We start from the raw sequence: 18,603 nt of genomic DNA on the forward strand, positions 1-18,603 counted from the left end.
ATGCAATGAGGTTAAATTTCGATGGATAACGCCAAGGAACGAGTAATGTAAGATGGAAAAGTCGAGGATGCGGTCAGGTCGAAGAGCTGAGCTGTTTGCTCACGTTTCAAGTCTCACAGGGCCAGCCACAGCTGAACCAACCAATACCCAGCTTGCGGAGTACATGAAGATCACAATGGCACTTGGTAGCGCTGCAGCTTGTCTGATGACTTTGTAGAATTCGTTTGCAATTCAGATATCCGTATCCGTATACTAAAGTAATCGAGGGGGAAATGCTGAGGTAAATGATGCCCAACCCATAGTTATCCATCTGTTGTACAAGGCCTCAAATGAGGCCCCAGCCAATCGCAACACCAAAACGCCGTGCTTCCATGGGTAGATAATTCGCAGCCACAATCAGATCCTCTCTCTAGGATCTCGTTCCGGTAAAGGCTCTGTCGAAAGCCACAATCGTGTCAGCCTTCTCCATCGCGCTCCTCCTCGTCCTCTCTCCTGTGGCCCAGAAGCGCTCAGATCGGTCTGGTGTGGCGGCCCACTGGCTGAGCATGGTGCTGTTAGTGGATGTGGCCTGGCCACCCGTGTAAACGGAACCCGAGCCACTGGAGCTGCTGAACCTGTGAGAGCGGTCATTGTTAGCGGCCAACTCATCGTGAGAAGTGACGGAAAGGCTTCTTACTGGGCACTGGCAGGAGAAGACATTTTTGTTCTTGTTGTTGGTTTGTGATTATTGGACAGTTGGTTTGCGAATTGCTGGTGTTGGTCCGTCTTTGCTTGAACCAGTGTTGCGTGGGTTGGCGATGGTTGGCTGTGATGGGTATCTTGAGTGTAGAGGCAGATGCAGATGATGATAGAGAAGATCAAGATGGCTTCAAATATGGGAGATCAAGCATTTAAATAGCCTCTAAAACATATTTTCAACATGCCAGATTCGCAGACGAGACTACAGCAAACTGGAAACTGGAAAAACACACAACGGTGCACATCAAGCTCCAGACAATGCGCGCTGCGCGAAACAACTCATGGCCCCCAGCATTGCACACAGTTGAGGTAGGCAACGAAGGCCCCAGGCCAATGGGACTTTGGATAGCACATCGGAGAGTGGGAAGACAGCCACCGTTGAATTGAGGCCGCTGCCAACTGCGGGATTGGGATCTTTGGGGGCGCCCCCATCTGTGGTCTGAAACCTGTGATGGACCACGACGGTGATGTTCGATGGTCCACCGCCGTGGACATTTGGCGGAGGCGAAGCTAGAACTGCGGCCGCGGGATAGCCTGGAAACTAGAGAAACCTCAAGATCGCGGATGCGAATCGAGTGTCAAGCGCAATTGAGGATGCGCAAAGGGGAGATCCCCTGCAGGAACAAGCCACTCTCATCGAAAGCCAAGACAACCCAAGACTTGACTCATCGTGAAAAGTGCAATTGCTTGCACCCGATCGTGGAGACGATGACGGGGCCTACCGTTGGCCGTTGTCGCCATTTGGAGCCAATCTGCGCCTTTTTAGAGATTCAACGGTGATGGTGGCTGCGGACCGCCCTGGCCTTGATCGATCAGACTAATTTAACGAGCGAACTTGATCGAGGCGATGCTTGTTTGTTTTACGGATACTCAGCCGAGGGTTTTTTGGATTTTGGCTTAGCCTTTCTTTGTTCCCCGGTTCCAAAGTCCCCCCGGCATGCCTTTGCCGGGTACCCTTCTGCGCCACGATGCCAAGGGTTGGCGATCACGACAGGAAGCAAGATAATAATCAATTGTGGCTCGGACAACCAATATGGTTCCTTAAATCAAGACGATACTTGCATGTCTAGTGAGGCCACAAGAATCAGGGAAGAAGAGTTGAAAGAGTGAAATTAAAAGTGTGGCCGTGTAAGATGGTCTTGTCTCAGGCCATCTCCACAGCCGTGATAACAGCCACAACTTCATGGCGGTCACCATGGAGGCACGTCACACACATGAGGGACGATCAATCTCCCTCCCTCAAAAATGAGGCGAGAAAAAGTAGAAATAAACAGCAAAGCCTTTTCTAATGTTTCGGCTGAGATTCCAGACCAACCAAGTATGTGCAGTACCTAACTAAACACGAGGGAGGAGGGCAGGTTGTCAGCCTGACAGTTCAGCTCGTGAGGCAGCCAACTTGTAGTGTGCAACCATCACAGAAGAGGACAGTCCGCACATTTTGCTGTGAAAAGTCTGCTGTGAGGGAGGCTGAAAATTTCAGGGACAAGTTGGGCTCTGACAAGGAAGTTTTCGATTCCATGACTGTCTGCCCATCAAAAGAACCAACACAATCCAAACATGCCACCATCTCTCCCCCCTTCATGTGTATCACGTGATGTCACGATGCTTGCCCAGGGCCTCAACTTCACCAACTCCAACGACATCAACGCCAAAGCTCTACACCGGGCTGCATTCCGACTTGATCCGATCTCTCAGCTTCCTCTTCTATACGACGAAAAAGAACCGGAAGGCTACGCCGTCAACCTCTTTTCTGTTTGATCGGTGAGTGATCCTTGAGGCCGTGGTCCCTGCTTCTCGGTTCCCGGCTTCACCTAGATGCCCATGCCTCACACGGACCTCTCTTCACGGGCCTGGTTGGGAGTATGTGATTTGCTGCCGGCCCGAGTTGGTCTGTTCTTGTTACAATTTCAATACTACTATCGTCTATGGCACTTGATTGAGCAGTGCCCAATGTGTGGGGTGGATGATATTATCGCAATGGATGAGAACGCAGCAACAAACAGATAGACGCATCAATTGACCAAGGAGAGATGGTTTACCGTGAGTCTATCAGACGCTAGATCTTGCTTCTAGCCTATAACAATGTGACCGATCCAATTGCCTCCAGAAAATGCAACCTCCTCCATCTCAAACCCTTACCCTACACCAGAGCACGCCAAATGCAGAATCACGCGACAATGCTTATCTTCGTGGGCCATCTTATGCTCCATCGTCAAGGGGCGGTGGCCTGTGAGGCCCGACGAATCCGGTCCCGGTAAACGCGCAGTTCCTCCTATTCTGGAACCTCAAACCACGTTGTCAAACAAGGGAGAGGTCTTACTGACATTCGCCTCCCCTTCTCACCCTAGATAGGGCTGGCTGCAGATCATCCTTTTCTTCTCATGCGGAAGCGCCGAGAAGGTCGTCGGTGAAAGAAGATTACTTGCCCGAGAATCACGGGATTCACCGACTCATATACCTGCCCATCGACTCACTCCAAAGGTGAGGTCCAGGGCGGTGTCGCTCCAAGCCCCCATGCCTGGATTCTTGATGCCTCACCACGGCCCGTTCTCGACTCCACGGCCCAGAGTCCCGGTCTGCGAATGGCTTCGGCACCGTCTCACCTCAAGCCGAGAGAAGCGGATCACCGCAGGAACGTTTGGAACGGGGCCTCTCCGTATGGGACAAAACTATCGGACAGTTACCGAGACATGGGTTTCCCAAAACTGCCCATGAGCTGGCAGGGCATGCAACTCATGGATTACTATCTCGGTCTCGATTATCTTAGTCTGATGTTGACGATGGGGAATCAATGCTGTCGAGGCTAATCCTCCAAGACGTCTACGAGTCATGGCAGAGCCTCAAGCGGAAACTACAGAAGCCTCAAACCCTCGGCGACATGGCACCGGCACTTGAGCCTCAGCATTCCAACGGCCGCAAGCCACCTTCTAGAAAGAATGGAAACCCTATCTGACCCCTGGTCCACAAGCAACGTCGACCGAATGACAACCGGCCGATAACCCATCGAACCCCCACGAGCTCACCGAGACGTCCTATCGGCGGGTGACGTTACCCTCACCTAGAAGCTCCTTACCACGGTGGATCATCCCGGCCGCCGGGGTGGGAGCCAGCAAACGGAGGCTCTGCCGGGTCTCTGGTCCCACATGGTGTGGTGTGAGGTGAGCAAAGGTGAAGGGGCCATATCGACCAGTGGAGTTGTCATGTTTTGGCAGTATCATGATCGGGAGGCCGGTCCGCTGCCGGTTGGGCGGTTGCGTTGTGATACGGGCAAGGGGAGTCGATGCGGTTTCCAGGAGTCAGTGGTCTGCCAAATGGGCTGGAAATAGAGACGGAGGATTCGGGAGATGCTGGGAAAGGAGATATATAAAGGAGCCATGATACCCAAAATGAGAGATGGAAGAACCAGACAATCCGACATCAACAACCAATATTGGATACACTCACATCAATTACACTGCATACAACTTCCATACAACGATACCCCCTGAGAAGCATCAACATGGCGACCGATTACAAGTTTGAAGGCTGGATGGGTGAAGACCCAAGAGCAGCTGAAGGCCACATGGTCTGGAAGGAGTACGAGCCCAAGCCTTGGGAAGAGTCAGATGTCGATATCAGAATCACCCACTCGGGCATCTGCGGCTCAGACATCCACACCCTCCGAGCTGGCTGGGTACGTTTTCCTCAGGGACTTCCTGATACACCTCACATACTAACCATCAATAGGGCCCAACCGACTTCCCCTGCGTCGTCGGCCACGAAATCGTCGGTGTCGCAGTTCGAGTCGGATCCGAGGCGGAGGGAAACATCAAGGTCGGCGACCTGGTCGGTGTCGGCGCTCAGACGGACTCGTGCCGATCCCGCGATGGACCTTGCCAGGCCTGCGAGACTCACCTCGAGAACTACTGCCATGATATGCACCTGACATACAACACTTCATACCGGAATGGAGGCAAGGCCTACGGAGGATATGCCCTCTACCACCGAAGTCCCTCGCACTTTGTCATCAAGATTCCCGATGGCCTGCTCCCGGAGCATGCGGCGCCGATGCTTTGCGGCGGTGTCACCGTCTACTCCCCGCTCAAGGTCTTCGGTGCTGGTCCCGGAAAGAGGGTTGGTGTTGTCGGTGTCGGTGGTCTCGGTCACTTTGCGGTTCTGATCGCCAAGGCCATGGGCGCGGACAAGGTTATCGGTATCTCTCGACGATCAGACAAGAGGGAAGAGGCCCTGGCACTGGGAGCTGATGAGTATATCGCAACTGCCGAAGATGAGAACTGGTCTCAAAAGCACGCTGGAACCCTCGACCTCATCATCTGCACTGTCTCATCACCAAAGGTACGTTGTTATTTCCAGTTCCTGTGATTCATCATGCGTGAGGACCTGCGTCAAGGCGTGCAGCATAGCAATGACCAACAGCATTGCTTACACTGGACATGCCGAGCTTGCCGCAGCCCATTCTCTGGACCCAATCTCTTCTGTGCATCCAGGATCACATGGCTAACATGATGCTCTCGCAGATGCCCCTGCAAGAGTACTTTGACATGCTCGGCCTCGACGGCACACTTGTGCAGGTGGGCATTCCGGAAGAGCCCATCCCCGTGAGTGCGTGGGCGCTCGTACCCGCACGACGCAGGCTGGCCGGATCTCTGATCGGCAGCCCCAAGGAGATTGAGGAGCTCTTCCAGCTCGCTGCCGACAAGCACATCATCCCGTGGGTTGAGAAGCGTCCCATGTCTGATGCCAACCAGGCCATTGTCGACATGGAAGCTGGCAAGCCCCGATTCCGCTACGTGCTCGTCAACCATTTTGACGACGCCAAGGAGACCGAGGTCCAAGAGCCCGAGAAGGAGGCCGAAGCTGAGGAGAAGACCGAAGAGCCAGAAGAGAAGCCTGAAGAGAAGTCCGAGGAGAAGGATGACGAAAAGGTCAAGGACGAGGAATAAACTTGCTTGAAGGACGGGATAGCTAGGCGTTGGGCGGCGTTTACTCTTTGTTTCATTCTTGGCTCGTTTCCTGGGTGGTGTCCAGAAACCAACGACAGTGTTGCTCAGCCCAGGGCCAACACACTTGCGTGTAACAATAGCATAGACCACCAGAGGATTTCCTGGGCGCAATTGGAGGACTCCTAGATCGGCGATGATAGTCAATAGATAAAGGAAAGATACACACGCGTTTTGACGACAAGTTCTGGGCATTGTTGAACCGTAGTGCCACCAAGAGGGAGGATAGCAACTCTTGGGTTATCATGGACTAGAGAGCTTCTTTATTGTTGACATCACCACCCACATCAAAAGTCTATGACAAAGACAAGCTGTCACTCTCCCACCATCAACTCCTTTTACGAATATTCTAATCTCGTGGCATCATATCCGCTTTCCAAAAGTAGTGCTGTCGCCAGCATTGAGGGTGTGCATTAACTCAAGGAAATGGCTGGGAAAGGAAGAGGAGATTGTAGCTAGAGGCAAGCGCCCAAAACAGTAGCCTTGAGAACTATCAAAACCAAGATCAATAGCTCAGCTCGTAGGGTAGCCAATCCTTGTTCTCAGCTCGGCCCAGGCCGGGCCTGGACCAACATGGGGGGAGAGGAGGAAACAAAGATTTGCCAGCTGTCCCACAACCCGAGGACCTGGCCGTGAGGAGAGAGATGATTAAGCGGACGGGGACCATCGGCGAGCAAGTCAGGGGCCAGGCAGGCAACAGGGGTGAAGCTGGCGATGGGCCAGGGGGATCAACAGAAGTGACAGGGGAGAAGACGCGCCGGCGAGAAAGCTCCAGGTCCGGCTCCAGTTGTGGCAAGGACCCGGGCGAAAGCGTCCAGGCACAGATCTTGCTTTGCCTTTGATGGTCGGCGATGACAATCATGGGCTGATGTTGGCAAGGAGCGGCCGTCTGCCACTGCTCTCAGCCCTGGATTGTGGGCTATTGAGTGCATACATCTTGCAAGGGGAAAGAGGAGCACGATGCAAAGAGCGGTGCTTGTTTGGACCGAAAGGATGCCAGGCCTGTATGGTCGGTGCTGGCAAAGCATTGGCAGTAGAAGCCCAATAGTTTACAACTAGATGATATCATGGCCTGCAAACACTCGGACGTCGTTGACCTCAGTAAAATGGGGTAGACGATGGACGCGTCTGTCGTCCAGTTGGGTAATCAAAGACATACGAGTCTCCAGGAGAGGGAAAGCCCAGAGACGGGCGGCAAACATGGCCGGGCGCGGATGAGGAGTGATAAGCCCGCATGGAACTATCGACATTCGAGATGCGCTAACAAGACCGTCTACGGTGGAAGAGATGACATTGGCAGAAGGCAGAGCAGAGCAAGAAACAAAAAAGTGGGCAGGGAGAATAAAAAGAATTGATAAAATAAATAAATTACAAGTTAGTGAGTTAATAGAGCCCGGCCCCATGGCGGGACAGGGCAAGGATGGTCCCCCATGTGCAAGTTGGGCCATGCCGTGTCTTGGATGCAGTGATCCGTTCTCAATCAATGTCTTGTCTCGGAGCGGGAGAGGAGAGACCAGTGGGAGTGGCTTGGGGTTCGCTGAATCAATTTCAATTGAGGAGAGAGGGTAACACGGCAATTCGACGTGCGTTGGTGGCTGTGGTGAATGGGCTTTTTTGGAGGCTGAGGGGGACCTGACAGCAACACGACAAACGGGATGTTACCTTCAGGTCCCTGTCATTTTTTCCTCTGTTAGCTTGTTTGAGGAATGAGGCACAGCCGGCACGAGCCTGGCGAGCCAGGGCATTGGAGTCTCTGTGCCCTAGCATTTTGCGATCCTCTCGGCAAAGAACGAGAAAGGCAGTGATCAGGGGCAGGGATAACAGCAGCAGAATGGAGAGGAGGACCGTATACAACCAATGAGATGACTTGTTTACAAGGATCGGAGGCCAAAAGAACACAGCCTGGGCAAAACTCCGAAGGCTGTGGAGGCATTGAAGGTTCGTTCACACGTTTTGGACTGGGAGCAGGCGGGGGAGAGATACAACGTGACAGTTGCATTTTGCTTTATCTGAGGAAAAGACGTTGGTTGTCAACGAGGGTGCCCTGTAGAGTGCGGCATTATAGAGGAGCGGGAGGATCATATCTGATGTCTGTTAAGAGAGTTTACTTTGCCTGACAACACAACAATTGACAACCGTGATGTTGTTATTGTCTGTCTCCCGGGTAGCTGGTAGACATCAACAGATTTCAATCACTAGCCTCTGTCAAAACCGATAAACCCCTTTTACCCCTGAAGGCATACAGAAAGACCCGTCTCCCGTAAAAAGGCGGACAGGCAGCATCCGTGGTTCATCTCCCAGACGCAGGCGCTGGAGCCGTTGAGGATGGAGCCCGCCCATGAGGTGATGACTCTTGCACAGCCAGTGGGGGAGAAGAAAGGATTGACTCAGCCCAAGTGGATGGAGCCAGACAACGCCCAAGCCTTTAGAAGACGCCACAGCGTGTTTGTTCCAAAATTACAAGGCGAATGGCGCTGGGCTTCCTTTTCTTTGTAGCGCAAGCCACGCTTGTTTGACCATTTTCTCGGGCCCATCAGCTGCCGTTTTTTTTCGTGGCGATTGACTTCTCATGTGCACCCCTGTGTTAATTTCCCCCCTTCTTTCTGCCGTTGAGCCCTCTTCTCTTGGCTTAGGCGCACACGTATTCACACACCAAAAAAGATTCCCCTCTTACGATGACGCTCTGCATTTTCAATTGGGCATTATCATTTGCAGTCCCATTTTTTTTTTTCGCGTCCCCATTGTTGAGGCGTTCTCCGCAAGCCATGTCAATCGTGTGTCAGCCCAGCGACGCAGGAACCCGAAGAAGCCTGAGCTTGGGATTGGCCAGAGCAAAAGACGGCGAGACACGGCGCTTTAATTACGCTTTACGAGGTGAATGCGGGTTTGCAGAGGGTTGCCCAATGGCGGTGTCCAAGGTGAGTCGGGTTGAAGACATGACCACATGCTTGATGCAGGTACCGAAGTGGAATGCTGCTGAGAAACACGAGATGTGGAACCAATGAGCAAGATCAATATGCTTCGTAAGGATGACAGACGACCAACGGTCAAAGGAATGAACCTTAAACATCCTCAAGATGCGGGTACGAGGAGAAAACAGGGCGAATGGATGTAACAAAGACAAGGCTCAAAGAGTCCCATCAACGACCCTTAACACTGGACCCCCGTACGTCACAGAAGTCGTTGGCGGCGTGAAGCATCTCTTGGAGGCGTCAAGGTCGACGTGAGGGAGATCTCATCTTCTTTGACGTCTCCATTGTAAATCAAGGAACCAAGCGGCACTAGACACTAGCTGACGATGTCAAAGACTCTCGGACATCGATGACGATCGATGTAGATGTGATTCATTCACGATACAGACGACGATCATTGTCTGTTTCAAGAACGGCAAGCCGGGAGATCCGAGAGAAAACGTCTCCATCGCCATGTGAGTTTACGCTTCGGGAACTTTTTGTTCTGGAGATGTCTCTCAACGAGGCATCTTGTCCACTTATTTGCCGTCCCCGTTTAATCTCCCGAATCTCCATCGAGATGCAAACCAAACCGCCAGAAAAAACCCCCGAAAGTGAAGCATCTCTAAAAATAAACAGAGCCCTACGCAAGCAATATGAGCCTAGAACAAAAAGATAATCAAAGATACGGGTCAGAGAATCTTCTCTGATGGGAAATACGTCGGGACCGCAAACCGGAGATTGAGATGCACATTGGAGCGTCCGCATCTGTTGTCATTGTGCGCCAGAAGGCAGAACCCCCAGCAACACGCTGGGATTGCCGACCATCCGCCCACAAGGCAGGGCAGTCCGGAGCAGATTGGCTCTGGCCCTGGCTACTGAGCAAGGATGAACTCGCACAGAGCACAGAGCAGAGATAACATTGGGAAAACTCCACAGCGCAGCAGCCCAGCTGAGGTGGGACCTGATCAAGAGTGGCCGATGCCCGTATGGAGCAAGCACAGCGACAGGTTTGGCTTGGTGCGGCAACCGACAAACTGCTAGAGCGCCCCGTCGAGAGCCAGCTCGCCAGCCAAGATCGACTCTCCTGGCTGTTGGCGCCGGATGCTTGATCTCGCTCGCATGGATAACAGTAGCAGTAGCGGAATATTGAGGCGCACCGTAGGCGAGAGCGAGACTATTCACGCTCTAGTGACCGGTAATCCCAGCAAGCCCGCTGCAGCCTCGGCGGGTGCCATTCTGCGCTGGTCTCGCTGGGCGGCTTCTAGGTGGCCAGTAACCCCGCTAGCTGATCCCGCTTACTACCCGAATAGGTAAGCAGGCTAATAGACTAGTCAGGGGGGCCAGGGGCTTTCGGGGGTGGGGAGCTAAACGAGCATGCGCCAAGTGGCTACGTCTTTTTTCACTCGACCCACCAGCGCTTCCTTTCACTTCCAACACCACCACAGCACCAACAGCCAACAACAACAACCTAACCTACCGTTGCGATGGGCGGTCCTGCTCGGCCTCACGGCACAGACCGGTTTATTTACAGCTCTCCTATTGTCCCGTTGCGGTTTAGAGCCATCGCTTTGGGCTTGGCTGGCTCGATCGATAGCGCACCAGGCTAACGTTCTCCCAGGCGCTGCATCTTGGACACCCCCAGGTATCATGGCCCACGCCCGACAACGCACGCCCGAGAGGGCTGCAGAGTGGATGAGCAGCAGCGGATCAAGAGGCAGACAGGGAGACGCAGGGGACCTCCAAGCGGAGGTCGTCTCGTCCCATCCCGTTGTACATTTAAGCAGCCATATCCAACCTGCTTGAATCGTTTTCTTTACCTTCCTTTCTCGATATCCCTCTTCAACCAGTACTTGGCGGATTATAAGTGACTCTTGCGAGTACATTCCGCAGCCATTCGTTAATACATATCCTGCATTGTCGTTTATAAACATGAAGAGCGTGTACATTCTGGCTGCGGTCGCCTCCGTGGTCACCGCCTACCCCCCAACCAACCCCGAGGAATGCATCTGCGATTTCACCGATGCCTGCTACCTTCGCGTCAAGAACCTCGCTGACCGCGCCGCGTTCTGCGCTTCGATCGAGTTCCCCAGCTGCGACCTCTCCCCCGTCGAGGATGTTTGCGGCAGCCGACAAGATGCCCTGAACGCCTGCGACTGCGTGCCCCAGGAGACTGCCAGCACCACCTCTGCCTCCGAGACTGCCTCCAGCACCGTCTCCGTGAGCCAGTCTACTTCTGAGACTGCCTCCGCTTCCACCACCGAGACTGCTTCCGCTTCCACCACCGAGACAGCTTCCGCTTCCACCACCGAGACAGCCTCCGCCTCCACTTCTGAGACTGCCACCGGCTCTGCTTCCACCACCGAGACTGCTTCCACTACCGGCTCCGTCACTGGCTCTGCCTCCACTACCGAGTCTGCCCCTACCAGCACCGCTACTGAGGACTGCGACTGCGACTACGAGGACAAGTGTGTCGTCGCTGTTATTGGTCTTGGTGACTCCGCCGCTGAGTTCTGCGCCACCCTTGAGCAGCCCGGTGCCGATCTCTCCGTCCTGAACGATGCTTGCGACAGCCAGGTTGATGCTGTCTACGCTTGTGACTGCCGCACCTCCAAGACCACCACCGCTCCCACTCAGTCCGCTACCACCTCCGCCACTGCTTCCGTGAGCGAGTCCGTCTCCACCACCGAGACTGCCTCCGCTTCCGGTTCCACCTCCGAGACTGCTTCTCAGAGCACCGGCACCGAGACTGCTACTGAGCCTACCGGTACTGAGACCGCCTCTACGGAGACCGGCACTCAGACCACTGGTACCGAGACTGCCACTGAGCCCACTGGCACCGAGACTGCCTCCACCGGTACTGAGACCGCTACCGAGCCTACCGGTACTGAGACCGCCTCCACTGGCACTGAGACCGCTACTGAGCCCACTGGTACCGAGACTGCCTCTACGGAGACCGGCACTCAGACCACTGGTACCGAGACTGCCACTGAGCCCACTGGCACCGAGACCGCTTCCACCGGTACCGAGACCGCTACTGAGCCCACTGGTACTGAGACCGCATCCACTGGCACCGAGACTGCTACTGAGCCCACTGGTACCGAGACTGCCTCTACCGGCACTGAGACTGCTACTGAGCCCACTGGCACCGAGACTGCCTCCACCGGTACTGAGACCGCTACCGAGCCTACCGGTACTGAGACCGCCTCCACTGGCACTGAGACCGCTACTGAGCCCACTGGTACCGAGACTGCCTCTACGGAGACCGGCACTCAGACCACTGGTACCGAGACTGCCACTGAGCCCACTGGCACCGAGACCGCTTCCACCGGTACCGAGACCGCTACTGAGCCCACTGGTACTGAGACCGCATCCACTGGCACTGAGACCGCTACTGAGCCCACTGGTACCGAGACTGCCTCTACGGAGACCGGCACTCAGACCACTGGTACCGAGACTGCCACTGAGCCCACTGGCACCGAGACCGCTTCCACCGGTACCGAGACCGCTACTGAGCCCACTGGTACTGAGACCGCATCCACTGGCACTGAGACCGCTACTGAGCCCACTGGTACCGAGACTGCCTCCACCGAGACCGGTACCGAGCCCACTGGCACTGCTACTGAGCCTACCGGAACTGCCACTGAGCCTACCGGCACTGCTACCGAGCCCACTGGCACTGAGACCGGCAAGACCACTGAGACTGGCAAGGGCCACACCACCACCACTTGCACCACTGAGACTGAGTCCAAGCCCACCAAGGCCCAGACTACCCCTTATGAGCCTCCTTACACCACCAAGACCATCTACACCACTCAGACTCACACCTACACCAAGTGCCCCGCCTACGTCACTGACTGCCCCAACGGTCCTCACGGTCCCTACACCACCACTGAGACCATTGCTGTTTCCACCACTGTCTGCCCTGTCGAGGAGCAGTACACCACCAAGACCATCTACAGCACCAAGGTTTACACTCTTACCAAGTGCCCTGCCTATGTCACTGACTGCCCCAACGGTCCCAACGGTCCTTACACCACCACCAAGACCTACCCCGTCTCTACCACCGTCTGCCCCATCACTGAGGAGCACCCTGCCAAGCCCACTGCTTACTCTCCCCCTGAGAAGTACACCACCAAGACCATCTACAGCACCAAGGTCTACACCATCACCAAGTGCCCTGCCTACGTCACTGACTGCCCCAACGGCCCCAACGGTCCTTATGTCACTACTGAGACTGTCCCTGTCTCTACCACCGTTTGCCCCGTGACCGAGGAGCACCCCGCCAAGCCTACCGTCTACTCTCCTCCCAAGGGTGCCACCACTCTCTACAAGACCCAGACCTACACTATCACCAAGTGTGTCGGTGATGATGAGGACTGCTACCCCGGCAAGGTCACCACCACCTGCTACCCCACTGGCACTGCTGAGGTTCCTTCTTACACCACTGTCATTGTTCCTGGTGGTGAGAAGCCCGGCCACGAGCAGCCTTCCAAGCCCGGCTATGAGACCCCCGAGACTCCTGAGGCCCCTGAGACCCCTGAGACTCCCGAGACTCCCTCCAAGCCCGAGCAGCCCGCTAAGCCCGGCTACGAGACTCCTTCTAAGCCTGGCTACGAGACTCCCGCCAAGCCTGAGCACGAGGAGCCTTCCAAGCCCGTCTGCCCTGGTGGTGAGAACTGCCCCGAGGAGCCTTCCAAGGGCCAGCCCTCTGCCACTCTCCCCTACAGCCAGCCCACCGAGACTGGTGAGGCTCCCATCACCCCCGTCACCGCTGGTGCTGGCCGTGCTGGTGTCTCCATGGCCGTCGCTGCCATCGGTGTCTTTGCCGTCCTTCTGTAAATGCATCTCGGAAAAACTTTCCTTGGCTGTTAATTCTTACAAACATAATACGCTTCACTATGTACATAGTATGAATTAGACGACTTTGGCCCTGCCCATAGTGTAGAATGGTTACGAGTTCTGGTTAATACTGTGTATTTTTCTTAACTGTTGAGAGATACCAATTTCATATCTGTCTAGCTTTGATGTGTTTCTCATGTGACTTTGATGCTTGTCCTGACTGTCCCTGAACGTAGCGTTCGCCCTTCCACTTGGGTTATCTTCTCGTCAATCTGTCACAGGACGTTGACTTAGATCCACTGGCCCTTCCATGGTCCCTTGTGGCTGCTATGGAACCCAAGGTGGGATTTCGTCCTGGCCCCAAACTCTATTCCCTCTTTCATTTCCCATGTGGGCGGGTGAATAAAGGAAACACTGCTCAATACGGGATAGAAGGCGTTGTAATTTTTTGAAACACGCTAGAACGAAGGGGTGTGTGAATGGGGACCGTTTGATCCGGGCTGTTGGAAAGTTCTCGGGAAGTCAAAGAAACGAAAGTAAAAAAAGGGGAGAGGCCGTTGAGAGAGACTGGAATGCGGGAAGGGGGTTCTGGAAGATTAGGGGCGTCTACGATGGGGTATGTGGCTTTTGTTGCGGTGAGGGTTGATTGTCGGTGAAAGGAAGAGGAGAGAGACGTTGGATTGTTGTAAATATCAAGTTGAAGTTTCTGGTGATGGTATATGTTTCGACGTGAGGTTGGCGATCAAGGTTGGCAGGCTTGAAGGTTGCAGGGGACAATAACCGGAAAGCTCGGAAGAGCAAGCTTTGATTGGCAGACTAATCACAAACAAAGAGAAACAGCAGCGGCACTAGGGATGCACATGTGGAAATCAGCTGAAATGTCTCGCCTCTCCGTTCCCTGATCCCATGTTGTGGAAGTCCAGCGGAACCCGGACGGGATGCAAGGGCAAGGCCGGCATTCGGACAATGACATAATCTCGGAGGTACGTACCGCCGCTGGTCATGTCTTGACCTTCACGTGGTGTCGCCGATGGCGTCGTGCTTTTTTTCCCAGCCCTGAGATGAGATGATCCAGAATCGCAACGGTTCTCACCGCCTTATAGATTTCACCTCCTGAATTGATGATTTAGTTGGCGCTGTTCTTTGTTGCCACCGAGTACAATCTGGATTGCACAACGGTCGAGGGAGCACGAGGACGTTGGCGGAGTGTTTCACAGGAAAGTGGCTGATTGTGGATGCCAGGGCCAATGACGTGCATGTGGGTTTAGCACTCACAACTGAAGACTGAAGATGCCGGAATAGGCAGGCTGAGGTAGGCGCTGGATGATTTCTTGGAAACCAAAGATCTGTTTAGTATGACAACTAGGCTTTGGATGTTCTCATGTGGCTTTATGTCTACTAGGAATCCGAGTCTAGAACCAAGAGGCTCACTGTTAACCCCGCGCGGCTGTCCCTCGTCTGAGAGTGCGGGGTTGAGAGGCATCTCGCATTGACACCGTTGGTAGGGAGAAACCTGTCTTCTGTTGTCCGACGGATCTTTTGTGAGCTATTGAGACAATAGCCCAGGGCTCGCATAAGAGAAAAGAGGCAGCAGAGGGATTGGTTCAGATCACCATGTTGAAAATCCAGCCTAGTTCTGTGCCTTGTGGGCACAGCCCCATGTTGTGCCTGGCGTGGTCAGCCACATCTTGCACAGCCCTCTGCGCCTCGGTTTGCATTCCCACCTGTGTGCCGGACAAGCGATGTGAGCTCCCTCCTGGGCTGGAGAAGTTGGTCAATGATGTGATTGAGAGCAGTTGAATGAAAAAGGAATCGAGTCTTTGATTGAGTAGTTTTGGACAGAAAAGTGTTGACTAGAGTGTGATTGAATCGTGATGGTGCAGTAGCTGGGCGGTTAACGCTGTGGGCTGGAATAGCCGCTGTCAAACTTGCAGCGAGACAGTAATAAGAGTAAGGCGAGATGAATCAGATCAATCTTGATCAATTCAGTCAAAGCGTCCGGCACACGGCATTTCTTGCTTCTACCAAGCTCCTAATGGCTGCACCATTATCCAGTTGTGCAGCATCTTGTCTCACACGAGCATTGGCTGGCTATGACCCTCGCCTAGTAGGCCTCCTGTGCGATCACGAGGCGCAGCAGCTTCAACCTCCACAGGCGGCATCCGAATGCCACCTCCAACTCAGTCCATTCCACTACTCTGCCTACGGACAAACCGCCAGCTGAGATGGTGGTGTGCACCCCTTTCCGGAAGGATAACTGGGATCTCATGCCCACCCTGGCCTGGTTTTTGGGGGCCAGAGTGGAAAGACGGTCTTTTGGTGTTGGCCATCTCTCTTTTTTATCTATCTACTCACTGCCATCGCGTATCCTAGCTTCCGCCTCCCCCCTGCGACCGTCTTTTGCGACCCAATTCAATGAGGACGCCGCCTTATAAGCTTGTGTGCTTCCCTGATGACTGCATAATGGGCGCCTTGTCTGCTTCTTGACATAAATCCACACGAGGCTGCGAATTTGATCTATTTCAACTGATCAGCAAACAACTTCCCCCTCCAAAAAGCATCTGCCTTGCATCTACAGTACAGCACCCATCGCCGACACGATGAATTTTGGCGGGGCATCGCCTTCGGGTCTCAGACCCCCAGTGTCGTCTGCCTCGCCCAGCGGCTCCAACAATACCACGACTGGACGACCGCAGCTATGGACGCCTTCTTCCCAGCGAAAGGTGTCGCGGCTTTACCTCTACACGACGCTCTCGCTCGACAAGATCATGGCCGTAGTCCATGCCAAGTCCCCCGATCCTGTTCCTGGGTGCGTTTGCCTCCCCCGCCTGCCTAGCTTCGTGAGACTTTGGTGCTGATGAGACGTCACAGTATTGAATCCGCCAACAAGAAGCTCAATTCGTTGCTCAACAAGCAGCCTCGATGGTTGCACCCGCGAAACGAGGAGGATATGGGTCGACGATTGGACGAGCTCGCGCTATCACCCACTCGCACGACTTCTAGTTGGAACTCGATCAATTCGCAGGCTCGCATCCCTAACAACTCGATACCCTCGCTCAACCCGAACCCCACGCCGCATCTCATGAGGAACAATGGCACCAGCCCTACGCTCGAGGTTCCTCCTTTCAATCAATTTCCTACTCAACAACATACGCCGAATAGATCTGTTCCTCTCCAGCAGGCTAGGGCGGCGCCGAATCAGCAACAAAACAATGATGGTGTCTTTCAGCGATTCCTCCGAAGCACAAGTTTCATGTCGGCATCCACAGACCGCACCACTGGGACCCTGCACCGTCTGCTCAACGACTACTCTGACGCATACGTCAAGAGCGTCAAGAGGCTCGTCAAGAGATACACCGCGCCCATCAATTATCGAGGAGCGAGTCTTTCACCCATCTCGGACGACGAGCCTTTTCATTCAACCTGGATGAACGACCCCGACTCGCCGCCTCCTCTGCCCAACGGCCCTGATCATCTCCCCGGCGACTTTCTACTTCTCGATGAGCTTTTCGGACAACAGCCGCCGTGCTTCAAAGAGACGGAGCAGCACATCAAGAAGTCATGCTTGTGTCGTCCCAACGAAGAGATTCAAGAGCCGGCCTGGGTGACAGTGCACGAGGTATCCAACAGCGTCCACAGAATGCTCCAGTACAGCAACGAGGGTATGAAGGTCGAAGATCGCGACCCCTTTGGCAACACAATTCTTCATTTCATGGCGGCACGAGGCTTGATATTGAAGGACCACCTTTTCCAGGCTATCCTGCTGAACCCGAGCCCTCACATTCTCAACGCACAAAACACGGCTGGCCAGACTCTGCTGCATGTCCTCCACCGCAGCTGGTTCGACAACGAGACCTTTTTGTGCGAGCTGCTGCGCAGTCTGGCCCAGAGGAACTTTGACTTTGGCGCCCGCGATCACTATGGACGTTCCTTTTCGCACATCCTCCTCGCTAGGGATGTTTCTCCTGAAGTGCGCAACTTTTTTCTTCGGATTTGTCAGAGTGACAACTGCACTAAGAGGGACGCCTTCAACGTGACGCCCACGTTTGCCCTTCGGCCTGAGCCTACGCCCGGCATCAACAGGGCTTACACCCAAGCGATGGACCTCGACCCTCCGGTACCGGCCTCTGTGCCTGAAGAGGATGACGATGCTGAGCCGTACCATGTTAGTGCTGTTACACAAGAGGCTCGGCTGCTCGAGTTTATCGGCAAAGCCTCCCTCAATCCTAGTTTAGAGGATTCAGAAGGCCGCAATGGATTGCACTGTCTCGCCGCAGCGACGCTTAGCAAATCCAGCGTCCTTCACAAGCATGGTCTGGATGAGCAGGGAGAGCCTAGCGATCGCCCACGGAGAAAGGACAGGGCGCCCAAGGACCTGGATTCTTGCACCGAGCGATACAACCTGCGTCTAAGCCTTTTAGAAGGTCTCCTCGAAGCGCAGGCTGACCCGAACCATTACGATATCCACGGCTACACTCCACTTATGGCATTCGCCGCACAGCTCCCAGAGGACGACGATTATAAGGTCGGGGGCAAGATTTTGCACAAGCTCGTGGAAGCTGGTGCAGACATCAACGCTCGCAACCGGTCTGGCGAGACAGCACTGCACGTGGCTGTCCGCTGCGGTCGGAAGCTCGCGGTGAAGCAACTCGTCGAAGACGGCGCTTCGGTTCATGCCCGGGATGCGGCAGGTAGAAGTGTTCTGGACGTGGCCGACGTCAAGATGAAAGGCCTGGGCGGACAAGACACGGAGCAGTATGCTCACCTCGAGGCTTGCCGGGCGTGGCTGAGCGGACAGACGGGCAAGGCTGTGCAGAACCCGACGGTGATGCAGGAGTGGGGAGTCACTATGGCATGAGAGATGAATAGATGAGTTGATGTATATATACGTTTCCTGGTCTGGGTAGGGAAGGGGTGCTTGATTTATGGCGTTTTGGATTAGAGGTGGATATCCACGTATATCTCAGAGGCAAAAGTAGTGGTTATAGACTTGGAAATATCATCTCTTCAATTTGATCCATGCAAAACATGCGTTGTATATCCTATTGGCCAATTACTCCTCCTTTAATCCT

At 54.3% G+C, this 18,603-nt stretch overlaps 4 protein-coding genes across 4 annotated transcripts; 3 read left to right on the forward strand and 1 right to left on the reverse strand.

Moving 5' to 3' along the window:
• Positions 1-409: 409 nt before the first annotated feature.
• On the reverse strand, positions 410-699 carry LRP88_07588 (uncharacterized protein; the record flags this gene model as incomplete). The annotated part of the gene is made up of 2 exons (XM_083244111.1): positions 410-614; positions 677-699. The coding sequence occupies 2 exons, from the start codon at positions 697-699 to the stop codon at positions 410-412; spliced, it is 228 nt and encodes a 75-aa protein (XP_083098605.1).
• Positions 700-4,237: 3,538 nt separating this feature from the next.
• LRP88_07589 (NADP-dependent alcohol dehydrogenase) lies at positions 4,238-5,681 on the forward strand (the record flags this gene model as incomplete). Its single annotated transcript, XM_083244112.1, has 4 exons — positions 4,238-4,411; positions 4,465-5,073; positions 5,256-5,534; positions 5,586-5,681. 4 exons carry the CDS (start codon positions 4,238-4,240, stop codon positions 5,679-5,681), a joined length of 1,158 nt encoding a protein of 385 aa, XP_083098606.1.
• Positions 5,682-10,621: 4,940 nt separating this feature from the next.
• LRP88_07590 (uncharacterized protein) lies at positions 10,622-13,531 on the forward strand (the record flags this gene model as incomplete). Its single annotated transcript, XM_083244113.1, has 1 exon — positions 10,622-13,531. The coding sequence occupies one exon, from the start codon at positions 10,622-10,624 to the stop codon at positions 13,529-13,531; it is 2,910 nt and encodes a 969-aa protein (XP_083098607.1).
• Positions 13,532-16,131: 2,600 nt separating this feature from the next.
• On the forward strand, positions 16,132-18,389 carry LRP88_07591 (ankyrin repeat domain-containing protein; the record flags this gene model as incomplete). Its single annotated transcript, XM_083244114.1, has 2 exons — positions 16,132-16,340; positions 16,403-18,389. The coding sequence occupies 2 exons, from the start codon at positions 16,132-16,134 to the stop codon at positions 18,387-18,389; spliced, it is 2,196 nt and encodes a 731-aa protein (XP_083098608.1).
• Between the last annotated feature and the right edge of the window lie 214 nt (positions 18,390-18,603).

Source organism: Fusarium phalaenopsidis, assembly GCF_050370095.1.
Source record: "Fusarium phalaenopsidis strain FUZ10S chromosome Unknown contig_32302, whole genome shotgun sequence".
In the NCBI taxonomy this organism is placed as follows: Eukaryota; Fungi; Ascomycota; class Sordariomycetes; order Hypocreales; family Nectriaceae; genus Fusarium; species Fusarium phalaenopsidis.